Genomic DNA, 16866 nt, shown 5'->3' with positions numbered 1-16866 from the left:
TTGAGTACTTGGTTCGGATTGTAATGGTGCTTAAAGATTGAATAAGATTTCATTTGATTCAAAGCTAAGTTTATTTAATCCTTTCATTGTTTAAATTCTGTTTTTCTGGTTTGAAAGATTACTTTGATCACTTGTTGTGTTAATTGTTGTTCTTGTTGTTTTGGCACTGTTATTGGCCATGAATTGAGGGTGTTTTCACCACAAATGGTATCAGAGCAAGGTTGAATTGAAGATTAAGAAATGGATTCAAGTGATCAAGATTCATCTTCAAACTTTCAACAACCAAATTCAAGTCATCGAGAATCAGATTCAAGCTTCAAGAACCTGATTTGAAATGACTTCTGCAAGGTTCGAGGTGGACTAATTTACTGGCTCCAATGATTTTAGTTTGTGGAGGATTAAAATGAGAGCTTTTCTGGTGCATCAAGGAATCTATGAGGCTCTGGATCCTGATTCATTGGACCTGATTGATGACAAAAGAAAGAAACTAGAAATTGTGACAAAAGCACACAGTGCTATCTTGCTCAGTCTTAGAGATGAGGTTCTAAGGGAGGTTGCTGATGAAGAAAAGGCTCTAGGACTTTGGAACATGTTGGCCTCTATCTACATGAAGAATTCCTTGGCCAACAAACTCTACCTCAAGAAGAAACTGTATACATTGACAATGGATGAAACTAAAGAACTAAGGAAGCACGTAGATGACTACAACAAGATCATTTTAGATCTGAATAACCTGGGAGTGAAAATTGAGGATGAAGATCAGGCTATAATCCTGTTACGTTCACTTCCGAAGATGTATGAACACTTTGTTGATACAATCTTATATGGCAAAGAGACATTGACAATGACTGAGGTAAAGGCAGCCCTGAACTCTAAAGAAATTCATAAGAAAGGTGATGAGAAAGGGAATAACAATGGTGATGGCTTGCTCATTGTTACTGGTAATGTCCCAAGAAGAGAGTTCAAAGGAAGACATGGCACAAGTGGTTTCAGAGGAAACCAGTCCAGGTTCAGTTCAAAGAACAACTCAGAGAATTCCAATTCGAATGCTGTAGCAGGGAAGAAATGTTACTACTGCAAGAAAGAAGGGCATTTTAGAGATGATTGCTTGGCTTTGAAGGCTAAGTTAAAGAGAGAGAATCAGAACAAGTTCAAAAAACATGGTGTTGCAGATGTTGCAGATGGCTATGTGTCATCAGATGCACTTGTTGTGTCTAGCTCGAGATCAAATGGTGAATGGGTCTTAGATTCAGGGTGCTCATTTCACATGACACCAAATAAAGAACTGTTTGATTCAACATTAGTGGATCACATGGGTACAATTCTGTTAGGGAACAACAAGGCTTGTGAGATACAAGGGATTGGCACAAGTAAGTTGAAGAATCATGATGGAATCATGAAAAGTCTGGAGCATGTGAGGTATGTGCCAGATCTTAAAAGAAACCTTCTTTCTATTGGAATGTTTGCTATATTAGGTTTTGTTGTCAAAATTGAGAATGGAGTAATGAAAATTGACCAAGGGTCAAAAACTGTGTTCAAGGGAACATTTAAGAATGGTTTATATTTTTTTTGGATATCAACACTATAACAGGGAGTGCTGCACCTGCTGTAAATTCAGAAAAGCTGAGTCATGTCAAGCTTTGGCATCTCAGATTAGGACATGTTAGTCAAAGAGGACTTGAGGAGTTGAATAAGCAAGGTTTGTTTAAGAAGAAATTGGTAGAAGGACTTGAGTTTTGTGATGAATGTGTGTTAGGAAAAGCATGCAGACTGAAATTTCCTAAGGCTGAGCAAAACACCAGTGAAAAGCTTGGCTATGTGCATTCAGACCTTTGGGGACCCTCTAGAATTCAAACTAAAGGAGGTGCTCACTATTTCATAAGCATGGTTGATTATTTCAGTAGCATAGTGTGGATTCATCTATTGAAAGGCAAGGATGAAGCACTACCTACATTTGACACTTTGAAAAGGCTGCTGGAAAATCAAACAGGAAGCAAAATTAAGGTATTGAGGACTGAAAATGGCCTTGAGTTTTGTTCAAATGAGTTTAATGAATTGTGTAGCAGGTTGGGAATCCAAAGGCATAGAACAGTGATCAAAACACCTCAGCAAAATGGTGTTGCTGAGAGAATGAACAGATCTCTGCTTGAAAGGGTAAGATGCATGTTGCCGAGTGCTAGAATGGACAGATCATTTTGGGGAGAAGCCATCAAAACTGCATGCTATTTAATCAACAGATCACCCTCAGTTCCTAACAACTTTAAAACTCCTCAAGAAATGTGGACAGGTAAAGCTCCTAACCTAGAACATTTAAGAGTTTATGGCTGTACTGCCTTTATGCATGTTAAGCAAGACAAACTCCAACCTAGGGCATTGAGATGCATGTTTGTGGGTTACCCTAAAGGAGTCAAAGGTTACAGGCTATGGTGTCTAGAACCTGAATTTAAGAAATGAATGATCAGTAGGGATGTAGTGTTCAAGGAAGACGAAATGGCCCTCAAAGCAGTAAACAATTCTGAGAACAATGAAACTACACTAGATGAAAATGTACAAATTGAGGTGGAGCCTTAATCTACACCTACACCTGCGATTCAAAGTGAAACTGAGACTACTGGAAGTGATGAAAGAGGAAGCCAGCATGATCTAAGTGAGAATCTATTAGCAAGAGACAGAGAGAGGAGATAGACCAAAGCCCCTGACAGATTTGGATATGCTGAGTTCATTGCTTTTGCACTTGTGGTTGCTGAAGAGATAGATAGTTCAGAACCATTGAGCTTCTTAGAAGCTATGAGGAGTAAGGATGCTGCAGCTTGGCTGCAAGCAGTTCAGGAAGAGATGCATTCTCTTAGAAAGAACAAAACATGGATAGTTGTGAAGAAACCAGAAGGGTACAAACCAGTTGGGTGAAAATGGTTATTCAAGCATAAAGAAGGATCTGAAAATGAACCTCCAAGGTTCAAGGCAAGATTAGTAGCAAAAGGGTTTACTCTAAAGGAGGGTGTAGACTACACAGAGATTTTTTCCCCAGTTGTCAAACAAGCTTCAATAAGAGCAATGATGGCAAAGGCAGCTAGTTTGGATCTAGAAATTGAGCAAATGGATGTGAGGACAGCTTTTTTGCATGGAGAATTAGAGGAAGAAATCTATATGAAACAACCTGAGGGGTTTGAAAATGGTAATCCTGATGATGTCTGCCTGCCCAAGAAGTCCCTTTATGGCCTCAAACAAGCACCAAGATAATGGAATTTGAGGTTTGACACCTACATGCAGAGCATTGGATATACCAAAAGTAAGTATGAATCTTGTGTATATTTCAATAATCAAACATATCTATTGCTCTATGTTGATGACATACTGATTTTCAGTAAGTCAAAACCAGAAATCAGTAAGCTTAAAAGCAAACTCAGTGAGGAGTTTGAAATGAAAGACCTAGGCAAGGCTAAGAGGATTCTAGGCATAGACATTAAGAGACCTTCAATAAGACTTATTGTTTTGTCTCAAGTCTCCTATCTACAGAAGGTTTTCTCCAAATTTAGCATGTCTAAGAGCAAACCAATTGCTACACCTATTGCACAGCATTTCAAACTATCTGCTGCTCAATCACCCAAAACAGATGCTGAAAGAGCAAAAATGAGTAAGATTCCTTATGCTAGCTGTGTAGGAAGTCTCATGTACTCAATGGTTTGCTCAAGACCAGATTTAGCTCATGCCATGAGCATGGTAAGCAGGTATATCTCAGATCCTAGTTCAAAACATTGGGAAGCACTTAAATGGATCATGAGATATCTGCAAGGTACCCTGAATACAGGAATTGTATTCTGCAAGGATAGTCAGTTTCAAGAAGAAATAATTGGCTATGTTGACTCAGATTTTGCAGCTAATTTAGACACTAGAAAGAGCTTAACTGGATTTGTATTTACTGCTCTAGGAGGTTGCATTAGTTGGAAGTCTAACCTACAGAAAGTTGTTGCTCTGTCTTCAACAGAAGCTGAATATATGGCAGCAACAGAGGCCATTAAAGAAGCTATATGGCTAAGAGTTTTAACTGAAGAACTAGGCTTCAAATCAAAGGACATTACAGTATATTGTCACAATCAAAGTGCCATGCATCTCATGAAAAATCCAATGGTTCATGAGAGGTCAAAGCACATTGATATCAAACTTCATTTCATTAGAGATATTGTGTCATCTAAACAGGTTCAAGTCAAGAAGATTAGCACTCATGAAAACCCAGCTGATATCTTTACTAAGAGTGTCACAAGAAACAAGTTTTTCATTGCTTGAATCTGCTCAATATCAGAAGCTCTTAAGCTTCTCTTCTGTCAGTAGCTCTTTGGAACAAACCAGGTGGATTTGTTGTAGGTTTTGTCCCAATGAGCTAATACCACCTCATCATTCTATTCAACTATTGTCATTGGTTAGTTAAGTTAGTTATCTAGCTTGACACCTAAGCAATACCTACCTACTTGATTCAACCAATGCCTATAAAAGAAAGCACCAAGGGCTTCATTCAAAAAGAGTCCAATCTGAGCCTCTCTCACCTAGAATTCTCTCTCTCTTTCTCTCTAATTTGTGTACCAGATTTGTGAGTGTATAGGAGGGTTGTAAAAGTAGAATTGCTCATCCTTAGAGATGACTTCTACCATGTGAGGTTTGATTTGTAATGTGTTCAACACTTAGACTCAATTGAGTACTTGGTTCGGATTGTAATAGTGCTTAAAGATTGAATAAGATTTCATTTGATTCAAAGCTAAGTTTATTTAATCCTTTCATTGTTTAAATTCTATTTTTCTGGCTTGAAAATTGAGGGTATTTTCACCACACAAGTGTCAATTTTTTATTGTTGGGACAGGTAATGGGACTTGCATTTGGGACAGACAATTCAACATTTCCTTGTGCTACTTATTTTTTCTTTATTTGTCGCAATGAAACAAATTTTAGAGTTATAAATTTGAAGAAAGAAAATGTCAACAATTTGAGTAGTTTTTAATAACATTTCAAAAAGTTGATTCGTCATTCAAAAAAGAAAAAGTTGATTCGTAGTATTCGCATACCTTCATATCTGCCAACGCTAATTAAATTTAAAACACAAATAATTTTTGTGCACCGATCCATTCATTAATTTATATACTCTTTCGATCGAACTCCAAACATACATTACAAAAAAAAAAAAAAAAAAAAAATTACGATCAAAATCATAAATAAAATCTAACCCCCTATAATCAACAATCAATTAAAATCATTAAGGTACCCTATTTTTGTTTTTCCTTTAATTTTAATTAATAGGTATGTGTATAACCTCCATTATTGTAACCATTATGTTGCATGTTTCCCATTCCAAGCTGTCCCTGCATCCCGTCCCTAGCATACTGCTGCCACATCAATTGTTCCTCCACCAATAATTTCTGCTTCTTTTCCATCTCCGAAATCTGTACATAAGGTGGCGGTGCCACCGCTAGCGAAGCCGCAAACGGATCCATACTGCCGTTGTTAGCAGCCACCACCGCGATCCCATCCGGCGCTAAGGACTGGGGTGGCGGAGCAGGTAGGGCAAGCATTGCAGGCTTCCCGGCCGAACCCACCGCCATGCTGCTGGCACTTCCACTGGCCCCGAACCCCGGCCCAGCCATAGCCATGGATGTCTTCGCCTGTTGGTACATTCCATCCAACAACAACATATCGAAACCTCCAGCAAGAGTCGTCTTCTGGTTTGGTAATGCAGTGGCGGACTGAACCAGCGCCGTCTCCCAATCGGCTGGAGATTCTTCAGAAAAAGCTTCCCAATTAGACTGTTGCTCAGGTGGTGGAACATGATGATCAAACAAAGCTAAAGCCAAATTATCTGCTTGTTCTTTGCTAGACAAGGCGAAATCTTCTCCCAAATTCAACAAATCACCCTCTTCTTGTTGTTTTGGCTTCTTATTAATATCATTATCATCAATAATCACTTCATCTTTTTTCTCTTCCTCAACTGGGATTTCCGGTGCTGGAAGAGCTTTTATGGCATTAATATCTAGTTCTTCTTCGTGTTCATCATCTTCTTCCTCTTTCTCGTCTTTCACCTGATTCTCTTCTTGGTTTTCGGAACTATGTTTCCTTGTCTTCTCAATGGCGGACTTTTCGCGGATGAAATCGTCCATTACCTCTAGCTTTTTGGGTGTAATCTTTTCGACTTCTGGGTACTCAGAAGAGCGAGCTATTCCGGCGGTCTTGCACCAGTTGTAGAAATGGTCGAGCTCGTCGAACTGTTTGGCGACGCGAGTGAAGATGTCAAGTACCTTAACGCATTCGGGAACTTCCATCTCCATGAAACGATCTATTAATATTCCCATTGCTTCTGTAAGATCGTAATACATTTGAAAGCTTTCTCTAACTGAAGGGTACAGTGCTACTATTATAACTCGGTTAACTTTTGCTGCACCTGTTTATGCATAAGTATTTTCATTATACAAGAAAATAAAATTTATATATATTAGGAGAAAATTCTATAATAAGCTTCAAAAATTAGTGTAATGAAAGACCCGTAGGTTTTTTTTTTTTTTTTTTTTTTTTTTTTTTTTTTTTTTATATTTAGATACTTATAATCTTAAGTTCTATTATATTACATATATTATCATTATTACACACTACAAAATTTGAAATAATTAAGGTTAAAATAGTCTAGTGCATCTTTTATTTTATATACATGTAAAATAAATTATTTGAAGTATATATACTTTTGTATTATAAATTATATCTTTTTTTTTGTAACATTTGCAAAATATTTTAAACCTAACTACGATATATTGTCATATAAAAAAATTAAGATTATACCTCTATAATATAGAGGTGCATGAATACACCATAGAAGTGCCCAATATTATTTAATATTACTGATATTATATATACTAACGTGCATGCATTTGTTAAATTAAATATATATAATATTGTATACTATTTTGACTTAATGAAGCAAAATTTATATTCATTCAATGATGATCATTGAGAAAAGCGTTTTATTTCTTTTTTTGAGTACAAAGAGAAAAGCGTTGGATGAGTTGAATTTTATATATATAAATAGTTTTATTATAAGGTTTCCTTATTATATCATTATTTGATCCAGATCCATTTTAATATGTATTTTTATACATTTTAATTTAATAAATAATATAAAAAAAGTTAATTATAAAAAGTCATTTAAATTTGATGTTAAGAACTTCAACATACAAAATATCTCAAATGCTCTAGCTAGTAGCTAGTATATATATTGTGATAAAAGTGGAATATAAATAACCAATTATAAGAAGAAAAGGAGGAAGACGGAATCATAGATAAAAATTAAAATGTAAGATAATAAAGAGTTGAAATATTCTTACTATAGGTGAAATATTTTATAGGATAAACACATATATAGAGGGTGACTTTTAACATTATATATATGCATGATTATTCATTAATTAAATTAGAGAGAGTGTTTCCAAATCATGTTTTAAAAATTATATACTAATTCGAGACTACACTAGTATTATCATGTATTATGTATATAATATATAATGCGTGTACAGCATATATTAGATCGAAATACGGCCATGTAATATTAGCTGTATATGAGTTTCATAATCATCACAAACCTGTAGGACGACAGGCCAAGAAACGGTCAAGCAGCTGCAACAGATGCTGAGCCTTAGAGAAGACTTGTTCAGTTTTCATCTCCCTAACCGGCGTGGCCCTCACGCACACGGCCAACTGGTTAGTGGGAACCACAGCCTGATCATAATTATCATCATCCTCATCCATCCCAAACACGCTCCTCCTCCCCCGGCGGCTCTGCATCCGATACTCGAGCCGCTCGTCCAGGTAGAGCGCGTAGGTCCTAACGAAAGCCGAGTAATCCCACGAGGAAGAGCTCGAGCTGTCGCGAAAATCCGACATGTTGAGGAAGCGCGTGCCGCGACGCGTTGAGAAGAATATCTCCTGCTCGTAGGCTGGGTCTCCATCTGAGAGAAGGCGGTGGATGAGGACAAGGGTCTTGAGAGCTACGGTCCAGTTCTTGGTCTTGTTGAGGCGGCGGGCTAGGGTGTTGACGCAGGCGCTAATAAAGGCGCGTGAGTAGCACGTCAGGCTGAGGATCTCCCTGATGTGCTTCTCCTCGGGGGGCTGCTCGACGTGGCGGGTGGCCTTCACGATCGCCACGTCGAGGTCGGCCAGTGATGCGCTGCTGCCCACCTTTGCCAGGCCAATGCTGGTCTGGTCCTTTACTGCGCCCAAAGCTCGTCTCATCTTGCTTGGAGCCATAATATTAATGTATGGCCTAAATTGTAATTAGTGTTAAGGACTATATAAGAAAAGGTAGAAAGCAGAATAGTTTGGGGAAGAATAGGAAGAAGAGAGAAGAAAGATTATGACTTTGATGGGATTTTAATCATTATTTTTAGTAGTAATCTCTCTTCTCCTCAATGAAGTCCTTTCTTTGTTTATTTCTTTCATTTTCTATGTTTTTCTAATTCTCTTCTCACAAAAGCTCTTTCTGTTCTTTTTTTTAATTTTCTTAACCAATGAATATTAGGCCATTCTCTTCGGCCATGCATTATGCGACATTGTAGCATAGAAATATGGAAGCTCAATGGGAGATAGTCAGCCACGTGGACATTCATAAGTAATCATTGGATAATAAATACCTACGAGGGTTTTCATTTTTGGGACTTCATTAGACCATGAGTTTAGACGTAATATGGCTAGGACACACTGCTAGAGTCATGGGACTCCATATGAAATTTCAAATATAAAAAATCAAGGCGAATTAATTAGTAATTTTTCTCTTTAAACTTTGACATTGACATGTATTAAATCGTACCCTTAAACTTCTTTTACCGTTAAAAATTCTCCTCGAATTATTGAGATTGTTAAATTTAAAGACTTTTGTCTAATTTTAATTAGTAAAAAAATTCTAACATGAATGAAAGTTCAAGGGGCATGATTTAGTACATATCAAAATTTGAGGGACATGATTTGGTAGATATCAAAGTCTGGAGAGCATGGTTTAGTACATAAACAATCACTTAAACAGTAAAAATTGAATGAAATTAGACAAAAGTCCTTAAATTTAACAATCTTAATAGTTCAGGAAAAATTTTTAACGGCCAAAAAAGTTTAGAAGGCACAATTTACTACATGTAAAAGTTTAGGGAAAAAATAACTAATTAGCAAAAAATCAAATAATAAGAAATGATACTTTGTAAAGTTAATATTTTTATTAAATACATTGCTATTAAACCTTATGCTTAACAAAATATTGATGCGGCAATTTTTAGTAATTTTTCATACTATTTATTTAATTTAAATATGTAAGGTTAAATAATAAATTGCTTAATTTTACAACACGAATTATTAATAACAATCAACAACAAATCATGTTCACATTAACCAAGATGAAATATTTAATTTTAAAGCATTAATATAATAATAGATGTGCCTCCAATTTTGACCTTGATCTCCAATGACCATATTATTAATTACATATTTCTTTGATCTATGGAGAAAAGAGAGTTTGGGTGTAATAAACACTTACCCATCCATGCCATTCTTCTACACCATAACTACACTCATTCCTTCTTAATCACCAAGTAACAAGACAATCATTTTTAGGATGAGGAATTATAGGCCAATTGGGCATGCATATGCATGCATGCTCAATGTGAGAGAATTAGTTGTATTGACCCAATAGATTGACTAGAGCCTTTTTAAAGTGTGTATGAGCCCCGAACAAGTTAGTACGTTATCCTCATTTTATTATGGCCCGATAGTAATATTATGTATTACTGATTCTATAGTTATCATTATATCACTACTACAAATATCAGAATTTACGACGGTACTAAAAATGATTTTTTTCGGGGACCGTCGCTAAAAACATTAACTATTTAAAACCGTTGGGAAAATTTTAGTATTCCCGACGGTTTAAAAATGTAGTAATATAAACAAAATAGACGACATTTTTTAATAAAATGCAATTTTTTAATGGACCCTTATAGGCGACGGGGGTCCATTGAAAAATCATCACCTACTTTTTGCCACATTTCTCACGTGCCCTCCTACTTTTTTTCTATTTCCCACATGCCCACCTATATCTTCTCACCTATTTCTTCTCCATTTTCCACACCCTAAAACGAAAAATCTTAACTCTCCAAAACCCCACCCACGCCTCCGCACCATCGCCCTCCTCTCTCGCCGTCTTCCTCCCTCTCTAGATCTCCATTTCTTTTTGTCTCTCTCGTCCATTGATCTCCACCCACCCCTCCTCTCGTCGGTCTCCCTCCACTCTTCGTCGCATACGTCGGACCACCACCACCTCCCGTCGGTGTCCCTCTCATCGTCGTCTCATACGTCGGACCACCACCACCTCCCGTCCATCTCCCCCTCTCTCTTTCTCTCTCTCCAAGCTCGGTATAAATGCATTTATTTATTTATATATTTATTTTGTTATTGTATAAATTTAATGTGTTTTAAAGTTAGTTGTTATTGTAACAAAATGAATTAGTTATTTTATTTTAATTTAGGTAAAATTATAAAGCTAATGGAGGGAAAAAAATAGGGGAAGATATAGATTTTTCTGCCATTCTTGTTTTTTTTTTTACATTCCTGACGGTTTAAAATTGTCGCCTATAACAAGATATAGGTGACAGTTTTAAACCGTGCCCTATACTATAGGCGACGGGAAACCCACATTAGTGAGGGTTTTGAACCTTCGCCTATTATGCTCGTTTTACGACGGTCGTATAGGCGACGGTTATAGAAATCGACGGGAATACTTTAAACGAATATTTAAAAATATCGGGAAAACCCATTTTTGTAGTAGTGTATGCTAATACTGACAACACTTAATTATGTTAGTCCACATAAAATATTCTAATATTCTTCGACTTTGACTACATAATTACACCTATATGTACTCTCACTAGCTAGTGTCAGCAGACAGAAATTTGAAGAAACGCTAATGTTTATAAAACTAATTATGCATCATATTATATCGATGCACTTATAATACATAACGAGAGATCTAAAATTCATAAAACATGATTATAACTACGGATCTGGATCTACTCGAACATAGGACCAAAACTAAGTTGCTGGCTCGCATCAACAAGTGTACACACACTGCTAGAAAAATGACCTTACTTCGATTCTTAGTCCGTTTATCTTCGATTTTTATATATACTCGTTAGCAAAGTCATTTCAAGCAAAGACGTAGACATAGAAAATATCGAAGAGGTAAAGGGAACTAATGTCTTTGGTTATTATAAAAAAACTAAAGACATAGGTGAAGCAATTAAAAATTACGAGGGAGAGGAAGACATACGTCTTCAATTATTATGTAATGACTGAAGATAAAGTTCACTTACGTCTTCAATTATTACATAATAATAGAAGACTTATGTCTTTTTTTTTTTTTTAATTTTGAATGTTATTTTAATTTTTTTAAAGTATTATATATTAATTTTATAAAAGATTATAGATTAATTTTCTTAACAAAATATAAATTAATTATAATAATAAGGATTTAATTTGAAATATGAATTATTTGGATTATATTATAACAAAATTAAAGTACTTTACAACATGTTAAGTCTTTACGAATAATTAATACACAAAATAAGTAGTATTGCCTAAAATTAAAAGTTTTAACTAGCTAGCAGTGTCAATTTCGTTAACCATTGATGTTGCAATGGTCGCAAGTCTATCTCCACATTGCAAAATTCCTTCTTTTCAAACAGCAAAAGTAAAATATAATTAAATTTATTTCTTAATTATAATAATAGTATATTATAGTTACGGGGTACACATAAATAAATTAATTATAACTTATATTTTTATTTATTTTTTTGAACTAACTTATATTTTTATTTATAGTTGAAAGAATTTTGAATTTTTACAATGTCATTGATGTACTTTAGTATACAAAACCCACATTTGATTCCCAATATTGTTTTACGCAAAATCAATTGTTTACTCCAGGAGACATTCCACGTAACTTATTGGAACATTCGAGTGTTTGATCGAAGGCCCTAAATTAATTATTTAGATTAGATTGAATTACCTATAGCTGGTATAAATTTAATAAAAGTTAATTTTAAAATGAAAATTGAAAAGTACCTTCGGAGCGTGTAGTCAATACTATTCTCAGGGCATTTATGTCCTTTTCAAGAATTTAAGTGAATTGTCTTCATGACACAAACTATCTCAAGCATCTAATGCTGAATAATATATAAGATCAATAAAAAAAAATATTATGTGCTAATTTAAAAACAAGAATGAAACTATATTTTAAATAATCTATAAATAGTTGTACTTACTCGATGTTCCATGCTATGAAGAACATCTAGGATTCGTTATTCATTGTACTCAACCATTCTACCAATTTGTTAACAACTTCTTGGTCACCTTATTTGTTGGCGTTGAGAAGCTTTGTGTCAAAGAGCTTGAAATACTCCCATATATTCGTTAAATCCTTTCAGATGCATCTACATAAATTGGTTGAGAGATTATAGTACATTTTAAAAGTTGGGCAGAAGTTTTCCTATAAATAAGATACGTACCTAATAAACAGTGTAGTATAACTTCTGAAATATTTAAAAGAACACAGTTCAAATATATACATTAACATACCTAATTCCTAAGAATATGCCTATAATTACATCCAATATTATCCAAAGTTTCAACATGTTATATATCCTCCAATCACAAGGCGATATGTGTGTGATGTAGCATGAATGCACGATCAACTGGAACTTCAACAATGTCATGCACAACTTTCCTCCTAAGAAATTCTTGAACCAAAAAATGGAGGCATGTAGGTATTTGAGCCTAGACCTCCGAAAGGAATGTTGCAACCTCCTCTACTGGATCTCTTTCCTAACATTCAATTTTAATCCAGCCGAATACATAGCAGGAGGGTTTGATATATGTTTCTCCTTTGACGATGATTTGTGAGGGGTTCATATCTGTTTTCCCTTCGACGATGATGTATAAGTTGTAGCGGTATTTAGGAAGGGAAACTTGAAATTCCATGCTTAATAAAACAAAAAATTGGTATCCTAAACTAATACTATGTAATATTTGTAAAATGGGATAAGTTTTTCTAAAACCCAATTTTACCCCCACATTACATTACCCCCCTCCCCTCTCTCTTCTTCTCATCCCATTTCCTTAACAAGCCGAACTCCCCTTCTCTCACCATAAATTTTTTTCCTCTTCACTCATTCTCTTCATTACACTATATTATAAGCAGCTGAACTCCCCTTCTACCTATTTTCTTTAAAATTTGGAGGGAGCATCATACAAGGAGCAACATTGTACAAGCAATGGGTAATTTTTTTTTTTTTGTGTAATCTTGTTTGTTGTTGTTATATTTAGTTTAGAATGTTGTTTTAATGCTTGATCTGTGGATTGTTGCTATTATTTTGCTGTTTTTTCTGTTAAAAAGTTTGTTGCCTATGAAAATCTGGATTTTTTCTGGTTTTCTGCATTTTTTTTCGTCGGGCCCGATGGGGCCCAATGCTGGCCCGATGGGGGTCCGATGAGCTGAAAATTTGATGGCAGGAATGACAGCCTGATGGGTCCGATGGTCGGACCATGTGGGTCCGACCATCGGACCAATCGGCGTCGATATGTATTTTTCTATTTTTTTTTATTTTTGGACACTGGGTCCGATGCCCCCATATGGGTCCGCTGGTCAGACCCCATCGGACCCGATTGGTTTTTGTATTTTTTTTTTAATTTTTTAAAGGAGGGTCCGATGCTCCTCCATGGGGTCCGATGGTCGGACCAATCGGACCCTACAGCAATTTTTTTTCTTTTTTTTCTGTAATTAATTAATTATTATTATTTATTATTTATTATTGTATGATTAATTTATTTTTTAGTGATTTATTAATATTTGTGTTATTAATTATTCTTTTATTAATAATTATTAGTTATTAATTATTATTTTAGTTAATGTTTTAAGAATTATTTTATTTTTTTTCGTTATTTTATTATTAATTATCAATTATTAATTATAATTATAATTATTAATTATTATTATTAATTATAATTATTAATTATTAATTATTAATTTTTATTTTATTATTAATTATTGTTTTATTATGAATTATTAATTATTGTTTTATTTTTTTTAATAATAATTGTTTTATTATTTATTATTAATTATGAATTATTATTAATTATTGTTTTATTTTTTATGGTTTTAGTAATAATTATTAATTATATTTTATTATCAATTAATAATTATTTTTTATTATTAATTATTGTTTTTTTATGAATTATTAATTATTGTTTTATTCTTTATTTTTTTTTATTAATAATTGTTTTATTATTAATTATTAATTATGAATTATTATTAATTATTATTTTATTATGAATTAATTATTATTGTTTTGTTATTAATGATTAATTAAGATTTTTTTTTTGTGAGATTTTTGTTATAAATTATAACTGTGTTTTTTTGAATGTATGTGGCAGGTTCAACTGTTAATGCGTGTGTTATGTATAATGGTGTTTGGGAGTTTGATGGTAGAGATTGGGTTTATAAACGGGGCGACAATTTGACATTTGACATTGATCCGAACCTAAGCTACTTAGGTTTGGTTGATGTTTTGTACGAAGAACTGGATGTCGACAAAGTGGAGTATGACTTGAAATTTGAAGTACATTACAAGTACAAGAAAGGCTTTGAGTATCGCCCTGAAGTTATTGGAAATGATAAGCGTGCAAGGTACTTTTTATCTACACTTGCGAAGAAGCCAGATTAATTTACTCCTTTGTTTGTGACTTTGTTAAAGAAAAATATTTGCGTCGATCCTAGTCCCACACCAAGTTCTGTTAAGGATAATCGTAGCGAGGTTGGGAGTTTTGTTCCAGAAACAAATCCAGAGGTGTTGGTTGCGGATATATTACCTGAATTAAACAATATGATGCCGAGTGCTGATATTATAGCACAAATGTCGTTCATCGATGGTTTTTTTAATGGTCCAGACCCTGAATGTTATGTTGAGGGCAATGATGGCGTAAGAGACGACCAAGGTACATAGGCCCCTGCTGCTGTACCTTTGAACTTGACTCTACTATCGTACCAAATACCACCGAGGCCACCGACACGGAAAAGAATGCCCCGTAGAGAAAATTGCCAAACACCTGGTACTAGTAGTAGTCGTCCAGGCAAAACCAGTTATGCTAGAGGAACTACTGACAGTACAGGTCCTAATAATGGTAGAGAGACCAATGATATTAGTGGTCCTACTGATGCTCGAGGGACCAATGTGACTGGATGGAGCGATCCATTTTCTTCTTCGATAAGTTACGGTAAATTCAAGGAGAAAATGTATACAAGAGAAGACATCGAGGATCATAGTCATTATATATCTATGGCTGGCACACCAGGCGGGGAGTTACATGTGGGAAAGTTTTTTAGAGACAAAGAGCATTTAAAGATGGTTTTTGGCCTGTATGCAATGAAGAAAGGGTTTGACTACTACGTTAGGAAGTCCGGTACTGATATTTGGTATGTCACATGTAAGGATACAGATTGTGGGTGGAGATTAAGAGCGAAGAAGAACGTACTTTCTAACATGTTTGAGGTGAGTACAATTCATAATGTACATACATGTTCCCTTGATCTTCGAGGAAAAGATAACCGTCAAGCATCACCTGTAATAGTTGACGATCTAATTAAGGATAAGGTCGCAACTGAAGGCTCGGATCAGTTGCCCTCTGATATAAGAAAAAGTATGCACAAGGATTACGGTATCCAAATGAGTTATGGAAAGGCATGGAGGTGCAGAGAGAAGGCACTACACCTAGCTCGGGGTACACCTGAAGATTCGTACTCGAAATTACCTAGTTACTTGCACATGCTACAGTTGCGGAATCCAGGTACCATCACAGATTTTGTGGTAGAAGATGGTCGCTTCAAGTATTGTTTCTTCTCTCTGGGTCCTTCTATTCGGGGGTTTAGATTTTGTCGGCCTGTTGTGTGCATTGATGGGTCTTTCTTGAAGACTAGGTATGGTGGGCAGATGTTGTGTGCAGTGGCTTTGGATGCAGGAAGTCATATCTTTCCGATAGCTTTTGCTATAGTTGACAGTGAAAACCACAATTCCTGGACCTATTTTATGAGAAAATTGAAAGAAACGATTGGTGATGTTGAGAACTTAGCTTTTGTTTCGGATAGGCATCAAAGCAATATTCGTGCTTTGGATATCGTGTTCCCTGTTGCACACCACGGTGCATGCAACCACAACATTATTATGAACGTCAACCACAAGTTCAAGACTGACGTCTTCACGAATCACATTTACACGTGTGCCTACACGTATTCAAGATCAGAGTTTCACAGAGAATTTGAGAACATTCGGGCCATGAATCCAGCGGTTGCACAATATCTTGAGGAAATTGGATTTGAAAAATGGGTCCGGTCGTACTTTCTAGGGGTACGTTACAGTGTAATGACGAGCAACTGGGCTGAGAGCTTCAACAACACAACTAAGGATGCAAGAGGCTTCCTGATCACTGCTGCTGTAGCATTCCTGAGGTCCAAAGTCTAGAAGTGGTTTGCTTCACGAAAAGAAAAAGCTGACAAGTGGACGAAACCCCTAGCACCAGAAATGGAGGAGGACTTGACATTGCATTTTGAAAAAGGTCGATATTTGAACGTTGACTCATGCGGGCCTTACACGTTGCAGGTTCACCCTGGAGGAACAGCTATGACCGGTGGCGTAGTGGACTTGCAGGAACATACTTGCACTTGCGGCTTGTTCCAGTGCATGAAGTTTCCTTGTCCTCATGCATGTGCTGCATCTCAGGAGCGAAGTATTAGCGCGTAGACACTATGCT

At 35.5% G+C, this 16866-nt stretch overlaps 2 protein-coding genes across 2 annotated transcripts; one reads left to right on the top strand and one right to left on the bottom strand.

The window, feature by feature from the left end:
* Window positions 1–5075: 5075 nt before the first annotated feature.
* On the bottom strand, window positions 5076–8890 carry LOC115724620 (putative clathrin assembly protein At1g03050). Its single transcript, XM_030653947.2, has 2 exons — window positions 7611–8890; window positions 5076–6421 (listed from the first exon to the last, which is right to left on the bottom strand). The coding sequence occupies exons 1-2, from the start codon at window positions 8272–8274 to the stop codon at window positions 5280–5282; spliced, it is 1806 nt and encodes a 601-aa protein (XP_030509807.1). The 5' UTR covers window positions 8275–8890; the 3' UTR covers window positions 5076–5279.
* Window positions 8891–15140: 6250 nt separating this feature from the next.
* LOC133039328 (uncharacterized) lies at window positions 15141–16577 on the top strand. Its single transcript, XM_061118194.1, has 2 exons — window positions 15141–16036; window positions 16205–16577. The coding sequence occupies exons 1-2, from the start codon at window positions 15141–15143 to the stop codon at window positions 16575–16577; spliced, it is 1269 nt and encodes a 422-aa protein (XP_060974177.1).
* Window positions 16578–16866: the final 289 nt, after the last annotated feature.

This window comes from Cannabis sativa, chromosome 6 (assembly GCF_029168945.1).
Source record: "Cannabis sativa cultivar Pink pepper isolate KNU-18-1 chromosome 6, ASM2916894v1, whole genome shotgun sequence".
Lineage (NCBI taxonomy): Eukaryota > Viridiplantae > Streptophyta > Magnoliopsida > Rosales > Cannabaceae > Cannabis > Cannabis sativa.
This window is presented reverse-complemented; position numbering and strand designations above follow the sequence as displayed.

Excerpts from the sequence above, each read along its gene's own strand:
- LOC115724620 (XM_030653947.2), bottom strand. The coding sequence starts at position 8,274 with ATGGCTCCAAGCAAGATGAGACGAGCTTTGGGCGCAGTAAAGGACCAG. Across the intron at positions 6,422-7,610 it reads CTTGGCCTGTCGTCCTACAG|GTGCAGCAAAAGTTAACCGA; the intron begins GTTTGTGATGAT and ends ATGCATAAACAG.
- LOC133039328 (XM_061118194.1), top strand. The coding sequence starts at position 15,141 with ATGCCCCGTAGAGAAAATTGCCAAACACCTGGTACTAGTAGTAGTCGT. Across the intron at positions 16,037-16,204 it reads GGGTCTTTCTTGAAGACTAG|GCATCAAAGCAATATTCGTG; the intron begins GTATGGTGGGCA and ends TGTTTCGGATAG.